Source organism: Zophobas morio, unplaced genomic scaffold (assembly GCF_036711695.1).
Source record: "Zophobas morio isolate AGI-343-1 ecotype UQ-CSIRO unplaced genomic scaffold, CSIRO_AGI_Zmor_V1 ptg000017l, whole genome shotgun sequence".
In the NCBI taxonomy this organism is placed as follows: Eukaryota; Metazoa; Arthropoda; class Insecta; order Coleoptera; family Tenebrionidae; genus Zophobas; species Zophobas morio.
This window is the reverse complement of record NW_026972122.1, coordinates 12,416,998-12,434,804: the sequence shown is the minus strand read 5'-3', so window position 1 is coordinate 12,434,804 and position 17,807 is coordinate 12,416,998. Positions and strand designations below refer to the sequence as shown.

The following is a 17,807-nucleotide window of genomic DNA, read 5'->3' as shown; positions in this document are numbered from 1 at the left end:
AAATCTAAGAACGAGAAGACAAAAAATCGAAAGATTGAGAAACCGAAACAACAAAAAAGTGAAAAAGCTAATATTTAAAAATTCGAAAAATTGAAGATTTAAAAAATCGAGCAATCAAAACATCAACAAATCGAAAAATCAAAAAACTGAAAAATCGAAAATGAAAGATTTAAAAAATCGCATAAGTAAAAAATAAAAAAATAGAAAATAGAAAAATCTAAATATTTAAAAATCGAAATACATATTGAAAACTCCCAAAACTTAAACATTGAAAATTTGAGAAATCGCAAATTGAGAAATCGAAAAATCGGAAAGACGAAAAATCGAAAAGTCGAAAAATTAAAAAATCTATTAATGGAGAAATTGAGAAATCGAAAAATCCAAAAAATTAGAAACGCCAAACATTGAAAAATTAGAAAATCGAAAAATTTAAACACAAATCCCAAAACTGAAACGTTGAAAAATTGGAAAATCGAAAAATCGAAAAGATGAATTATCTAAAAACTAAGAAATCGAGAAATCGAAGTCGAAAAATTGAAAAATCGTGAAATCGAAACATCAGAAGAACGAGAAGTCGAGAAGTCGAAAGATGGGAGGGAGAATTCAAAATTGAAAAATTTGAACATAAAAAAAAGACAAACCGAAAAAGTGAAAAATCGAAACATCGAAGAACTGAAAAATTAATTCCGAAAAATTGAAAAATCGAAAAATCTAAGAACGAGAAGACAAAAAATCGAAAGACTGAGAAATCGAAACAGCAAAAAAGTGATAAATCTAAAATTGAAAAATTCGAAAAATTGAAAATTTAAAAATCGAGCAATCAAAACATCAACAAATCGAAAAATCAAAAAACTGAAAAATCGAAAATGTAAGATTTAAAAAATCGCATAAGTAAAAATTAAAAAAAAATAGAAAATAGAAAAATCTAAATATTTAAAAATCGACATACATATTGGAAACTCCCAAAACTTAAACATTGAAAATTTGAGAAATCGCAAATTGAGAAATCGAAAAATCGGAAAGACGAAAAATCGAATGGTCGAAAAATTAAAAAATCGATTAATCAAGAAATTGAGGAATCGAAAAAACCAAAAAGTTAGAAACGCCAAAAATTGAAAAATTGGAAAATCGAAAAAACGAAAAGATAAATTATCCAAAAACTGAGAAATCGAGAAATCGAAGTCGAAAAATTGAAAAATCGTGAAATCGAAACATCAGAAGAACGAGAAGTCGAAAGATGGGAGAATTTAAAATTGAAAAATTTGAACATAAAAAAAGACAAACCGAAAAAGTGAAAAATCGAAACATCGAAGAATTGAAAAATTAATTCCGAAAAATTGAAAAATCGAAAAATCTAAGAACGAGAAGACAGAATAAGATTGAGAAACCGAAACAACAAAAAAGTGAAAAAGCTAATAGTTAAAAATTCGAAAAATTGAAACTTTTAAAACACCATCTAAAAGCCCAAATTGATTTCCTGCGTGTAGAATTACATATTATAAAAAAAAAATTCGGCATTTTAAATTTTTGACAGAAGTCAGAAATGTTGCAATGATAATATGATTTCTGAATAACAATAAAGTGTCAAGTCAGTCTCACGTTTTACAAACCATTTTGTTAAAGAATCAGTTTATCAAACGTGAAGAAAAAATTTCATGGCTGACTTTTTTTTTTAAACCCAACATAAAAACCCCTCTTCTTGGGCACGTAAATAAAATCGGGTAGTCAAAAAAAAAAAAGAGTTTACATTTTGATTGGAATGATAAAAGACTTACAACAAAAATATTTATATAATATAAACAGGAGATTCATTTTTTTTGTTTCTTTCCCCCGTGGGCCTCTTGAGCAGATTCTGAAAATAAAATAAATAAGTAGATTACTTTTCTTTTATCGACATTGATTTAATAAACAATAAAAAAAAAACAAAAACGAAAAAATAAATAAATGAAATACTTACGAGTAGGTGCCGGCCGTTTGGCAGCCCTATCTTTGGCCTCAGCCAGGCGCTGAAGGTGGAGACGTCGGGCCTCCCGAAACAATTCTTGAATGTGTTCGGGTGTGAAGGTACCTTGCAGTTCCCCATCTTACTCGGAGGAGGATTCAAAGAAATAATCAATTTCAAGGTCATTGAAGCCTTAAAACAATAATCTTAACGTTAATAATAATACAAATAAATAAAAATCGTAAAAATGCCGTAATGACTAAATAAAATTTTACCAACCTTGAGCACGAAGAGCCGCACGCCGGACTTCGTCGGCATAACAAGCTGGCCAACCGTGGTCAGACGAATTAGAAGCTACAACACAAAAAAAAAAACAATAATAATAATAATTATAAGATAAACTAAACCATTTATAAAAACACAAAACATTTATTCATGAATAAACGCAATTAAATAAAATTAAAAAATTAAATCAGTAGTTACCCATTAGTCACTCCTTCAGAACACAAACACTGAATGAATAAAAATTCACGAAAATTACCACTTAAAAACTAACACACTTGCCCCACCTACACTTGGTAATCAGGTCACAACCCCATTCGCCCCAGTAACATAGATAAAGCCCGAAGGTAGTCAAAAAGAAATTTAAAAAATAACCCATCTATTTCGAACTCGTTTGACGATATATGTTTTCTTGTATTTAATAAAAGGAATGATACGGATTTCGAACGCGTCCGGTGAATTGATATTTGAATGATACGTTGAAATAGGTAGGATGACTGATAAAAGAACCAGCGGACTGTCGTTACAGATTAGAGATGTTTATTTCCCGAAAGCTACAGGTAGAATCCTCGTTTAAGCGGGTGGTGGCCAGACTTCCCATTGAGGGTGGGGAGAATCAAAACACGTACCCCCAGTACTGGCTCTCAACACCATCCAAAAGACGGGCTTTACCGCACCAAGCATCTGTTTAGATACCCAAACAAAGCACACACAACAAACAATTAGTATGGCTCGAAGAAATAACTCACATCAGTTCCCGTTTTAGTAGTTTAACAAATCATCAGAATTAAGAAAGTAAGATTGCTAAGATTCAATAATTTTTAATTATCAAAAATCTCGTCAAGTAATACACAAATCAGACGATACTTTACAGTTCCTAAAAGGAAGCGTTATCATAATTATGTGAAAATTCCCAGCAGAATAGTTAGTTTAATAAAGTAGCAAATTCTAGCAGTTTGTTTACTTATTAGAATATAGATATTATGAGTTTAGTAAGTACCAGACAAAAGAGATCCCATTAAACTGATGACACGTCCAAATTTAATTATGAACAGCCGTAGTCGAGTAAGAAAATAACCATAAGTGATAACACGCGTCGTTTAATGGCCACTAACTAATTTGTTAAGTACCATTATAAATTAACCACCAGTACGCCGGAAAAGAAGCCGCAAAGACCGTGAATAATCACCAATAAAATTAATAACTAACCCACACGATTAATGATAATTAGACTAATTATTAGTAAACTACTTGCCATAAGGGAATCAACGAGTACAACAGGTTTCCCTTATAGGTGTCTCTGGCGGAAAATAAAAGAACAACAAAAAGAGCTCACCGTGGTGAGTACTATTAAAAAATAGGGCGAACAAGGAGAACTCGAACTAAGAGAGTAAAAACCCCAACCTCCTCAACACCCGAATCAACAATTATGACGGTTCCCTTGCAATTAACCGCGGATATGATCCCCGACTTCACGGGAGAAGAATCAGTGCGCACATTCATCAGTTATATCACGGATGTCAAATCAATTGGCAACTGGACGGACAAATACACAATTCAAGTGGCAAAAATCAAATTAAAGGGCAATGCGTGAAAATTTCTTGAACATAATGACGATTTACGAGCCACCACGAAATGGAAGGACTTCTGTGAGGCTTTAATCAAACGCTATGAAACTCCTCTACTACCTGTCGAAGCATTACATCAATTCAGGAAATGCAAGCAAAGAGCCGGCGAAGGTGTAAAAGAATACGGAGAACGACTACAAATGCTCGCTCTTGCTCGCGTAAAACCAAGCGGTGACCCCGACAGAGACCGTATCAAGAAAGAAACCATCCGCGAAGAATGCTTGCAGCACTTTATGGAGGGATTAAACGACCCTGTAAGACAAAGAGTCATGTCGGCAGATACGGCATCCTTCGATGAAGCTGTGACTTTAGCACTTAAGGAGGAACAAGTTGAAAGACATGTGACCCGAAAAGTCTTTCAACGAGTGGTCGAAATTGAAGATAATGCATCTGACGAGGAAGACGAAGGAAATCCCGCCTGTAAGAAAGATAAGGCATCAAGAAGAGCGGAAAATTTCACAGACACTAGACCAAAGAACTCTAATAACAATTCAACAATGAAGCAAGCATTGCGAAACGAAAGTAATGTCCGCTATAATTCGCAACAAAAACAATACCCATGTAACAACAACTTCGCGAGACATCAGGATTCCCAGTTCTTCGGAAACCCACAGAGCAAACCAAGATTCAACCAACAATACAACACAAGGAATTTCAATGTCACTAATGAACCTGTTTGCTATAAATGCAAGCGAACTGGACATTATGCCAGACAATGCAGAATTGATCCCTATTATTTGAATGATGACAGTGATCAACCATCAAATAATTTCTTTAGACCACGCAACAATTACCAACAGAATAATTACCAGCCGACAAACCGCGGAGTACGAGCTCCATTTAATCAACAGACAACGTATTACAACCAGAGATACATAGCCAACCGACCATACCTACCCATCCACGTGACCGAAAGTACGTTCCCTAGCAGGGCCAGGACGAGGGTGAGGCGAGAGAGGCACTCGCCTCAGGTGAACAAATTAGAGGGGCGCCAAATTGTCAAAACTGTAAAATAAAAACTCCACCACATGTACATGTACGTCTCCTCGGATCTGGGTTGGGTGTTTTATGTGACAGCGGCAAGACAATGGGGTGCGTAACAAAGAAATAGACTGGACACCGGAAATGCAATAATAGGTTGCATCTGGGAATTTTGTTACAAGTGGATGCATATTTGCTGATTGGTCCCTAAAAGAATGCAGATGTTCAGTGAAAAAGCTTGAGAGTGAATTTATGCACTAGAGTTGAGGTAGTTGTTACAGTGTGTTAACGAAAATTGTCAGCCAAACAGAAACTACAAAAGTACATTTCGTGTGTAAAATACGAGCAAAGTATTAGTTTTGTTTAAATTTCTAAGTTACTTACATAAATATATAAATAAGCATCTGGTAAGTACTGAATATTTTTCGAACTCTCATTTTACATGATAGTCGGCACAATATTACTTACTGAAAATGAAAATTTCAACATAAATTAAAAGTAATTTTTTTTATCCATTCTTAGCAACATTTTTAGCTTATTAAAAAAAACAAATTGTTCCTCGCATTTAAATAATATTTTTTAAATAATTCTTTTTCAACATTTATACATTTTATGACGAGCAAAGCCTAATCATGTGGGAATAAATTTTCACAGATGGCTTCAAAAAACCCCAGTGGTGCAGAATACAAAAAGAAAAGAAAATTGAAGAACGAGATTCAACAAAATTGTGCATTACAGTTACAAGATTGGTTGGGAAGAGGTAGTACTTCAAGAGATTTAACATCTGTAGCGCCCAGGAAAGATCTAGCAGAAAATACAGGAGAAAATGTTATTGTTAAAGTTTTATCGGAAAAGACTACGCATGTGTTAAATGAAGAAAAACATGCTCCCAAAATTTTTGAAAGCGAAGAAGAAAGAGAGACGTCCACTAATTCAATTAATTTCAACGATCCTCCATCATGGCCACCAATTTCGGATAAAATAAAATTTTTATTAATAGAACATGGGCCGAAGCAAGGATTAGACGCTGATTTCAGAGAATCTACTTCACAGGACGGAAGAAAATTTGGCAAAGAATGGTTTTCTAAGAAATGTGCTAATGGGAAAGTGATTCATCGCAACTGGCTTATTTACTCAAAAATATCTTTGTCATTGTTTTGTTTTCCGTGCATACTTTTCACTAAAATTCGAACAGAATCCATGATTACCAATGCGAAAAAGGGTTATAAAGACTGGAAAAACTTAAACCGAATTTCTGATCACGAAAATTCTATGTTTCATCGCGATGCTTATGTTCAGTGGAAATGCTTCGAGAAAAAAAATCAGAAGTGGTGGTTTTATTGACGATTCATTACAAAAGTCAATACAAACTGAAAAGGAAAAGTGGCTAAACATTTTACGTGTCATATTGGACGTGATTTTATTTTGTGCAAAAAATAATTTACCTCTTAGAGGTACGCATGAAAAAATCGGGAATTCGAATTCAGGAATTTTTTTAAATCTGATTGAATTAATAAGTCATTACAACACTAATATTGCAGATCATATAGTTAAACATAAAAAAGGATCCGTTTCCTACTTATCTAATAAGATACAGGACGAATTTGTTTTTCTTTTGGGAAACCATGTTCGACGTAAAATTCTCTCGAGAATTAAAAAAGCGAAATATTTTTCTTTACTTTTTGATTGTACTCCTGATGTGTCCCATAGGGAACAAATGTGTCAAATTATTAGATACATACGTGTTACAGAATATTCCATAATTATTGAAGAGAGTTTTATAGATTTTATAGAAACAAAAGAAAAAACTGGCAGCGGACTCGCCGAGGTCAAGAATATGACAATGGGGCGAACATGGCAGGAGTGTATAAGGGTGTACAAGCCATCATATTTCAAAGAAATAATCACGCCAAATACATTCCTTGCGCCATTCACAATCTTAATTTAGTATGTAAAAATGCCGCTTCTACAAATTCAGGCATGATGACCTTTTTTTGGAATCATACAAAGGATCTACACGTTTTTTGTAAATTCCACAAGTAGATGGGATGCACTTATGAGTGTTTTAAACACAACGTTAAAAGGCCATACAGACACACGGTGGAGCTCAAGAGCAAATGCAGTCAAAGCATTATTCCAACAAATAACAGAAGCGTACGATGTGCTAAAAAAATGGCTTCAAATGAAAAATCGTTGCAATCTGCCGAAACTAGCAGTCTACTAAAACAAATTAATTTTAAATTTTTATGTATGTTATCTGCATGGAATTTGATTCTACAAGAAACAGAAAAAGTAAATAAATCTTTGCAATCGAAAACAATGAACATACATAAGGCTGCTTGCCTCATCGAAGGCTTATCTTTGACTTTACAACAGATGAGGAATAATATTTTTGAAACTATTTTTGATGAATGTAAAAATTTAGCTGTAGATATGAATATTTCAACAGAATTTGAGGAGAAACGAAAAAGAAAAGTGAAGAAATTAGATAATCAAGAATCAGTTGACGAAAACATTAATAATTCTTCAGAAAAATATTTGTATACAGTGGAAATGAAAGAGGTACTGGACGTTCTGATTTCACAACTTAAATGGAGGTATGAAAAACTGAATGAAACATCTTCAGATTTTCAGTTTCTTACTGGCGAAAAATTAATATCATTAGATATAGAAGATTTAAGAAAAGCAGCTTACAACTTAGCTCTGAAATATCCTAATGATATAAATGGTGTAGAAATGTCATCAGAAATATTTAGTTTTAAGAACCAAGCAATTGCCATAATTCCAGATATTAGAGCAGCTACACTTTTCGATCTTTTGAAAATAATTCACGACTACGGTTTAGTTCAATCGTATCCAAATTTGGAAATCGCGTTAAGAATATTTTTAACTTTACCAGTTACTGTAGCTTCTGAAGAAAGAAGCTTTTAAGATAATTAAAAATTATTTAAGATCTTCTCTCGGTCAGGAAAAATTGTCGAATATGGCTATTCTTTCCATTGAACAAGAGCTATGCAATCAAATAGATTTTGAAAAAATCATTGATGATTTTGCTTTATTAAAAGCAAGGAAAATTAAACTGTAAAATTTTTAAAAGTAATATAGGGGAGTATTTTTTGTTAAATATTATTAAGAATTATTTACAAATTTTTCTATGTAATTTGCTATTATGAGTTATATTATATGTTTTTTTAACTTTTCATTTTGTGTCATTTTGACAACTTAAAATGAATACCCATTTAATTTTTCAATATCTGGTTGACCGAGCTTCACTCGGCTCGTTTGGTAGTATTGATCAGATTAGGACAGATAAATAGGTGTACCTATAGTATGCGTTTTGAAGTACCCGCACTAATTAAAAATACACATTAAAAAGGAAATTCCGTAAGCAGTCTTTGTTTTAAACACTGTTGAGTGGCATGTAGAGATTTAAGAATAGAAAACTGGAATTATTGTTTGATATTTATTACAATGTCATTTATTACTTTGTGTGTCGTTCTCTTTTTTCTTCACCACATTCTTACTGATTCTTACTGCCAGAAGAGTTTCCCTCTGGTATGGTTAACATACTGAGTTACCGTGCTCTTTTGCGTTATTCCTTATTTCTCAACTCTGCTCATGAAGAATCCATTTACGAAAGTGTGCGAAACCTTGAACCCAAAAACTCAAATAACACGGTCCCAACCCGGAAAACGATCATATATATGGACTCCGACCGTGGAAGCCTCCGAAATTAATGCTTGACAAAATAACCTCATTTCAACGCACTTTCGTGCGCCGTTTATCCGCTGTTTAGTTTTCCGTAAATTTTCTCACTTCAGAAGGTGAATTTTAACGTCCTATATACAGTGGAGTATGTTTTGGTACGTACAGTTGAAGATAAAAAGGTACGTCAAACGTACTGTCACCCAAACTTCTCTAAAACAATTTCGTGTTCGTGTAGTGTCATCTGATATTGCCGAGCAACAAATATAATTCACTGCCTGAAAATTGCTGAAAATGTATGAAGCTGTAATTTTCAGAAGTTAAAACTATGATGAATCGATTTCTTGACCCAAAAAACCCCCAACCTGTAAATTTCATCGAAATCGTTAGAGCCGTTTTCGAGAAACCCATTATATATATAGATATATAAATATATATATACAAATTTTGCTCGTTTAATAGTATAAGATATCTGGTTGACCGAGTTTCACTCGGCTCGTTTGGTAGTATTAGATCAGATTAGGACAGATAAATATGCGTATAGTATGCATTTTGAAGTACACGCGCTACTTAAAAATACACATTTTTCTATGTAATTTGCTATTATGAGTTATATTATATGTTTTTTTAACTTTTCATTTTGTGTCATTTTGATAATTTAAAATGAATACCCATTTAATTTTTCATATTAATCCACATTTTTCAATTACAATTCTGGTTTCCTTTTAGAAAGTCAGAGCACATATCAATTGTAACGTATAGGTAAGTAGGTAAATATCCTATCACTAACATGGGGGGCGCGGATTTGGCCATCTGCCTCTGGCGAAAAAATATGTAGGCAGGGCTCTGGTAGAAGCCTTTACTTGTCTACGGATGTGCCTAGAAAATCTAGAGCTACTTTTTTCAATTCTTACACATTGTTTTTTGTAGCACTGCAAACGTATTTTATTTAAATTGTGACACTTATAAGAAAATGTATGTACCTCTGGAAATATTGTAGGCACATATGAAGGGCTGCCAGGATGATTGGATTTTGCATTACCCACAAAATGTTTGCTACAAATTCTGAAATGAGTAATGAAAATGAGTACTTGTTAGTGATACTTTGGAAAAAATTGAAAATAATGCTAAAATTAATCCTGACGCCAGGATTCCAGCCAAAAATCATAAGGATAACTTATTGAAATACGAAAATATAATCTCTGCGCAAATATTTTTAAAGATTTTTAGTATAACGGGTCCTCTGTCAAGATATCTGCAAACTAGAGGATTCGATCTTCTTAAATGTAACCACATGTTAGAGACGACTATCGAACAACTGAGGTCTATACAGAGAGATTTTATCTCTTTCCAGGAGGATACAAACACATTTTTACGTTTGGCTAAATTAGAGTTAGAGTCAAAAGACATAGATGCAGATATACAGGAACATTTCACTAACGTACGTCGAAGATATGTAAAAAAAAATTATGAAGAAAAATCAATTGATGAGTAGCCACAATCTCCAGAAGAAAGATTTAAGATATCTACTTTTAGCGTGTTGATGGACATTGCGGTTGAAGCCATGAATAATCGATTTTTAAAAAATATGGATAATTGTAGAGATATGGCAATATTCGATCCCAATAATTTTGAAGAAATTTGTAACAAAAAAAGTTTGCCAGACAACTGCATGAAGTACTTGTCCGCGAAAATAATAAAATATAATTCGTCTGCAACTTCTTCCCAGTTAAAAGAGGAGCTTTTAAGTTTTGCCTCAAATTGGGAGAAACTAAAATTAACTTTGGAGGATACGTACAACACAAATTACGATCTAGATGGTATCGATACTGTAAATTTACCTAATTCTTCCGAAATTACGGATGTTAAATTGAAAAAAAATATTTGCAAGAGTTGCAAAAACTGTGTAATATGCTGCTATACTGTTATTTTGAAATATAACATGTTCCAGGGAGCATATTGTGCACTTGCTACAGCGTATCAGTATCTCCTAACACTTCCAATAACTCAAGTGGAGTGTGAGGGGTCGTTCTCGGTTCTGAAATATATCAAAAATACATTAACAGATGACCGACTGGAATCTTTCGTCATCATGAATGTGGAAAAATCCATTTTAAATGCAGTTGATAAAGAAGAAGTCATTAACAGTCTTGCGGCAGAGAGTAGTTTGTTAAAAAAGCTTTAATATATTAGATTATATAATTGTTAGTTCGATTTTGCTAATTTTTTGTAAAATAGTTTTTTTGTGAAATGCATTTTTTTTAGGAGAGACTATATATCTTTTTCACATTACTCATGATTAATTGTGTCTGACAAATAGGTATCGGTTTCCTCCTCAACAAAAAAATGACTTTTCATTCTGGGCCGGACTTGTTGTCTGCTTGCATAACTTTCTTTGCACATCATGTTTATCCTATTGTCCTCCAGGATTTATTGATGTTAATGATGAAGAAAATGGACTTTGGAGACTTGAACTTTCACAGCCGTTGTAGTCAATTAGACAGCGTCCTCTCAATTCAAAGCATAGTGGGGTAAATTAGCCGATTATTTAAATACAGTAGCTAAATTATAAAGAAACATACACAGTCTATAACCAAATGTACTTTATTTTTTTAATAAACATACTCGTATTACAAAAAATCAGTCGTCGTTATTGGTAATACAGTTAACAGTCCTCATCGTTATTTGCTACAAAATTAACAATCATTTTCCTTAGTTGATTCTTCCTTCCCCTTGACATTTCTTTTAATTCGGTAGCAAGGTAATTGTAAAAAGCCGAGTCCGATTCATCGGCACTTTTCTTTGCAGAATAGGCTCCAACGTTGATAATAACATTGTCCACCGATGAGTTTACGTCTGAGTCGACTAGGGTACGGCTTCTTTTAGAATTCCGTGAAGACCGTGGAGTTTCAGATCGGGAGGTTCCGGGAGTTTCAGATCGGGAGGTTCTAATCTATTATACTCCTGGTTTACTGCAATATCAATATCATTGATTAACTTCGGGGTTACTGCAAAAAAAAATTAGTTGATGATGTACATACAAAAAAAATGACAGGATTCAAGCATAGCAACATAGTTGTTTATGAAAAATCAACCTTAGCAACGCATGACGATAAATGTTGTGTGTGGTTGTGTTGCTAACGAATAAAGTGTTGCTAATGAGTATTTAAAATAGAACATTAACCTTGTGAATTCTACCTAATCAAATGGCTGTTTTCCATTAAGGATACAAAAAATATTTTTTTACCTGTATTTCATAAAATGGCGGAATGCATTTTCGAAGGCAATTCTTTATATGTTGTCCTCAAAAATTATTAGTACGACAAAAAAACAGTTGCTTATCCTAAGACAGATATATTTATTTAATTACTAGTCACGATTACTATCTGTATCATGTATTATACGTTTATTTGATTTTTTGGTGTTCTTTGCAGCAGAATTTTTTTTGATGTTCCATAAAACCTTCTTCTTCGGTCTGTTCTGACTTTTTCTTTGCTTTTATTCTGCAACCAGCATAAAGTTGTCCACTTTGTTATATGTGTTTCTTTATTCTTATCAGTTCTTTCCACACATAGACTGTGTTCTGTTATTTTTTTTTTTTTAGATGATTTAAAAGTGTTCACATATACTTCAGAAATTTGGCTCTTAGATGCACCTTCAAAAATAATACATGCATTTAGTGTGTAAAATATTAACAAACTTGTATTTTTTACTTACCAATATTAAATCGTCTACGCATAAGTAACTATTCAACGTAATCAAATTTTTACTTAGACTAAGTATAACGTGGGTGATTTATGATCCAGTGTCGCCAAATCCGAAAAAAGAAGACACTCCATATTAAATAATTTCGTTCACTAATTGTAATGTCTTTACATAAAAATGTACTTAAAATGTTTTGAATGATCATCAAAAATATATTTGTAGCTTTGCTGTCGGGTAAGCATTTAAGTACTTTACTTGAACGATATGTTCAAAACGCTTTCGAAATTCATTTAATCTTCGCAGTTTATATCATTATTACATAAAAAATGTCTTCTTTGTTGACATTTTCAATTAAATACTTTAAATGTTCTCTTGAAGCACAATAATTGCCGATTCAGGAGTCGTGTTTTTAGTTTGGTGCCTATATGCACAGTATCGTGAGTGCAGCAGAAACTATTGGTTATATCTATATTAAACCAATTCCAAGTATTGTCAATATGAGCAGGTAAAGGAGCAAGACATCTCATTGCATTCAAGAGATGGGGGGTCGCCATCAGACGAAAATCCAAGTATAGTGAACCAAGAGTTATAAGGTTATATGGCCATCATAAAATCATCCCATTGTGTCGAAGTTAAGTTGTTTACAATAGAAAAGGTTTTAGGGTCGTAAATAACGTGTCCACTGCAGCTCGACCGGCTCTTGTGGTTTCGTTCAGGGGCGGCTTTCACTAAATATGAAAATCCACCACTCCACTATTTCTTTACTACCTGCAGCCGCTGAGGGTTCCGAAATAACCACTGGCTTTGAAAGCCGGCCCTGTTAAATATGAGCAAGAAATGTTTAGAAGATGATTTATTGCCAACCGGTAAGCTTAGTGCGAACCACACAAAGGGGGTATTTATTTGCGGTCAACTACTTTTATGATGGCCATATAACCTTATAGCTCTTGGTTCACTATATTTCGATTCCATGTTCTTTGCCCATAGATATTATCTTTTTCCATTTTTTGCAAACGTCTTAAAAATTAAACTTGTTATTGTTGTAAAAATTGATAAACAAAAACATGTTTTTTATCGTCTAAGGGTTGAGCTAAGATTGCAGACGCATATGAAGCTACTTCCTCTTCTTTAAATTGGCTTTCAATTTCGTCAGCTGGTGTTGCCTAAGATTTGTTATTATAAACTTAATGTAAATTAATTTAATTTTTTCCGCTTCCTACAATGTAAATAGAGTAGTATGACTAGAGCCGGGCAAAAATAATTGAAGGGCTCGATTATTTCTCCCACTCCTCATTATCATTGCTAGTTCAGTGTCGCGCAACCGAACATTAGGGATGTTCGGTTCTACAAAATAAACCGGTTTTCAGTTAACCGATTTATTTTTGAACAGGTTAATTGCCAACAGTTTAACCGAACCTGCAATAACCGGTTTGCAGGTTAACCGATTGTTCCCAATTCAATGTGAAAGTAAAAAAAAGGTGAATAGGTAATAATATTGATATATAAATCGTTGCAACTCAAAAATGTATTTCATGTTTAACAAAAAAACATTAGTCTGGATTATATAAACCAAAAATGAATTCCAAATTAGATGTTCCAGTAAATACTATCCAAAGAATTAAGAAATACTAACTCATTGATGTGCTGTGGTGTCAAACGACTTCTTTTATCAGAACAAACATTATTAAGTGTAGATACCAGGCGTTCTGCTGGAACTGAAGCTCCCAAGACAGTGAGGTATTTCATGGCAACTTTGTACGTTCCTGGAAATGCATTCTTATTTTCTTTCCAATACTGTATTGGATGTCGAGTTCTTGGTTGAATCGGTTGATTCAAATATAATTTTAACTCTGCGGGTAATCCATCACAACCATCTGAATCAGGTAAGTGCCTTGAGGCTATCTCATCATGGATATTCCAAATGCATCCATCTACATCATCTATAATATTTGGATGTACTGGTGGAGTGAGCGATCCTTGATTCTGATGTTCTTTTTTAACTTCGTTTTTTATTATTGTAATGGCATTGGCAACATTTCTTGCTGATGAAAAATGAAGACGCTTAAATCTGGGATCTACAATTGTGGCTATTGACAAAAGAATATTTGTTTCTAAAGGATCAAGTTTTTTTTCTATTTGTGCCTCAAGTTCTTTTTTTAAGTTTTTAGCAAAGGGATTACTGACGTTGATTCTATGTAAGGAGGTTTTAATACAGTTGGTCATGGGTATCACCAAGCTTCCTGAGACATATTTTTCGCCTGATATATTTTTAGTTGCATCCTCAAATGGCCCAAGTAACTTCAAACACTCATCAATAATTGCCAGCTCATTAGCAGTCAACATTGGTGGAGCTTTTTGGTGTTCAGACGACAGTAAAATTTTACCAACATGACCCGATAGGTATTTAAACCTTTGTAAGCAATAAAACGTGGAGTTCCATCTAGTGGGAACCTCTTGTATTAAATACAGATATGTTCCATCCTTTTTTCCTTCATTTTTCTGTTCATATCTTAACTGATCTTGTGCAACATTACTGTGCTTAAAATAAGCAACAATTGTCTTTACTTTTTCAATTATGGTGACAACATCTGGACAACTTCCTAATGCCTTTGTTATCACTAAGTTTATATTGTGCGCAAAACAACTGACATGGAAATGATTAGAAGTCTGTGACATAATTTTCTTTACAGCAGCAACAATATTTGCACCGTTATCAGTCGTAATTGAAACAATGTTTTCTTTTAAAATTTTCCAGTTATTCAACATAGTGTGCAAATCATTGCTTATATTGTCTGCTGTATGGTGCTGTGTCAGATTACTCACACCAAGTGCAATAGTAACCATTTCATTATTTTCTTCATCTATCAATTAAAATCTTTAAATGAAAAAAGAAACAAAATAATTCATCTTACTGATAAAATGGGCAGTTAAAACTATAAAACTTCTTGTCGCATTGATCACTGTTGCAATGTCTGTTGTTAAGGCAAGATGGTGAGCTTGTTGCAATTTTTTGCTAACAAATATTTGCAGGCTGTTGTACTTCTGTTCAACATATTTTGTAATCTAAAAATAATAGATTTTTGCCGATTTAAATTGTTAGAGCCAATGGACTTACTGTACTCCTACTTGGAACATGATATAACGGCACTGCTACTTTTAAAAGCCTTTTGAGACCTTCTTTTTCAGTACATTGCAATGGATAATTGTCTTTGCATATCATGAAGATTAAAGCTTGGGTTAACATTGCTTCTTTTGACCCTCCAGCTGAAACATTAAGTGTATATCAAATAGAGCTTCACAATTTCCATGCATAGGATTAATTTTTTTATGAAGGTATGATATTTACATTCATAACATCTTTGTGCATTAAAAATCTGGTGAATACTAGGTTGAGAGAGATGCGAGCTGTTACTACCATTATAGTTTATGTTGCTTGTACTGCTTGCAGTAATGGTACTGGCACTCCCGATACTATGAACTTCTATTAAATTCTCTTCAAAACTGTCATCACTGTCCTATGATAGAAAATATATTCAAATAACTATAGAAATTTTCCCATATGATGAAATCTAAGAATTAATTCTTCACCTCATGCTGAGAGTCTAGGGCTTCATTTTCAATCTCCTTCGCTGCATCTCCTCCTTCTGCATTGCTATGAGACGTTGAAGGCGTTGAGTTTGTCAAATCAAAGTCGATCCTTGGTTTCTTGTTCACTCTGGCTTCATCTGCGACATGTTTTTTGAAATTAATAGCATTGACTTTTGGGTGTTTTCGAATAAGGTGATTATTTAGGTTTGTGGTCCCACCACCAGTTTTGTAAATTCTTCCGCATAAATTACACTTACAGTTTTGATTATTACATCGGGTGAAAAACTCCCATACTTGGCTTTTTCTATGTTTTGGCATGTCGTCCTATAATGCAAACACTAGTTTACAGGAATATTTTTGATTTGCTGGAAAATGAATACTTTTGATTGTTTGTAGACTTTCTCTTATTCTCTTACTTTTATTAATCAGACTACTATCCATGTACGCACTTGGAATTAGGTTAGGAAGTACAAAAGCGTTGCAACGCGCGGGAAAATAATAATCACAGACCACACTAGTCTGTGATAATAATGTCCACAGCACGAGAAAATTGTCACGAGCACCCTTTTTCCAATCCAATCAGCCAATCACCACTGGTCGTTGTTAGTTCTGTTTTTTTAATTATTGCTATCTTACTTGCCCCCCAAACGTATAACTTCCAAGCTTACCAACACTGGGTAGGTACAATAACCACCAACGTACCACGTACGCTTTTTGCCTGCATTATTTTGCTATAAAAAATAAAAAAACCTACAAGTAGGTTCTGACATACGGCATCCGGTTCATCAGGTTATAACTGAATTTTAAAAAACCGGTTATAGTAGGTTCTTTCGCAGCAAAAAATCGGTTTAGTGGAAAACCGGTATTTTTTACGCATCCCTACCGAACATGCACCATTGGGCGAAGCGAAGCAATAACATTGAATAACTGAAGGAAAGTGATGGGAGTCCCATTGGCCTAAAACTGAATCTCTCTAATTATGCCATAAATAATAATTTCACTTTAGATAGGTTTACAAATTCGTTTAGTAAAACTGCAAATTCAACTTTTGATTTTATTTAATATTATCAAAATGTTCGCAGTATAAGATCTAAAATGGATTGTTTTTTACCCCAATGTTTGTGATTGTTACTATGACGTTGACGGAGTGTAGCAAGATATTCGACATTGCATTCATTTTCTTGATGATATGTGGACAGAAACTTGCGTTGCTCGACAAGAGGGTTCTTTTTTGGACAAAAATGGTCATCAAGAAGTTTGGTTAAGTCGGCGTATTTCAGCGTTTTGATTTCTTTCAGTGCCGCGAGGAACTTTAATAGCGCGTACGTTGAAGGCCCGATATATTGAAGAAGAAGCTATCGTTAGTGCTCACATCTTTGACTTGAAAATGAAGGTCGAGTCTTTCTTTATAGTTTTTAAATGTTCCGACGAAATTCCGGTTGGGACGGTCCGGAATCTCGCGGATAACGTGCGGTGGCGGCGTACTTGGGTGCCAAGCTTTGGGTCAACTAGTTTCGTTGATATCAGAAACACGTCTGGCCGACCAAGCTTATGCGGCGACCTTCACGCCGCCGGGGGTGGCGCCTTTGGTCAGGAGCGGCGGCCGCTCGGGCGCCAGCTCCCTCTCCGTGGGAGGGAGCGCCGGGGTGCTCTAAAGCCGGAGACACGGAATTCAGGTGAGCGCCCGCGAAACGAGAATCAAAATAAAACGGCAAGGATATTTTATAACAATAAATAGGGTTTATTCCCTGCCACCAGCTACACGGTCTAAAATAATAAAACTTAGGGTTAAACAACTTAAATAATTACAAAACGGTTATACAAACAAAATTAAATTGAATGTCCGGTACGGTCGTTCCTCCTGGGCGGCGACTTCTCTCAGGACGGGCTCCTCCTGGCTCTGGAGGCGGCGACTTTGAGACCTGGAAATCGCGCGAAGACGGCACGACAACCCGGGAGGGGAGCGCGGTGACGGT

The 17,807-nt window shown here is 34.3% G+C and overlaps 2 protein-coding genes across 4 annotated transcripts in view; one reads left to right on the top strand and one right to left on the bottom strand.

The window, feature by feature from the left end:
* The window catches only part of LOC135130432 (uncharacterized), a 115,725-nt gene that overhangs the window by 55,541 nt on the left and 42,377 nt on the right, over positions 1 to 17,807 (top strand). The gene's annotated exons all lie outside the window — the stretch shown is intronic.
* On the bottom strand, positions 4,712 to 16,401 carry LOC135129943 (zinc finger BED domain-containing protein 4-like). Its single transcript, XM_064057213.1, has 9 exons — positions 16,248 to 16,401; positions 15,832 to 16,196; positions 15,590 to 15,758; positions 15,359 to 15,507; positions 15,156 to 15,306; positions 13,851 to 15,104; positions 11,413 to 11,546; positions 4,893 to 5,040; positions 4,712 to 4,818 (listed from the first exon to the last, which is right to left on the bottom strand). Exons 2-9 carry the CDS (start codon positions 16,147 to 16,149, stop codon positions 4,712 to 4,714), a joined length of 2,430 nt encoding a protein of 809 aa, XP_063913283.1. The 5' UTR covers positions 16,150 to 16,196; positions 16,248 to 16,401.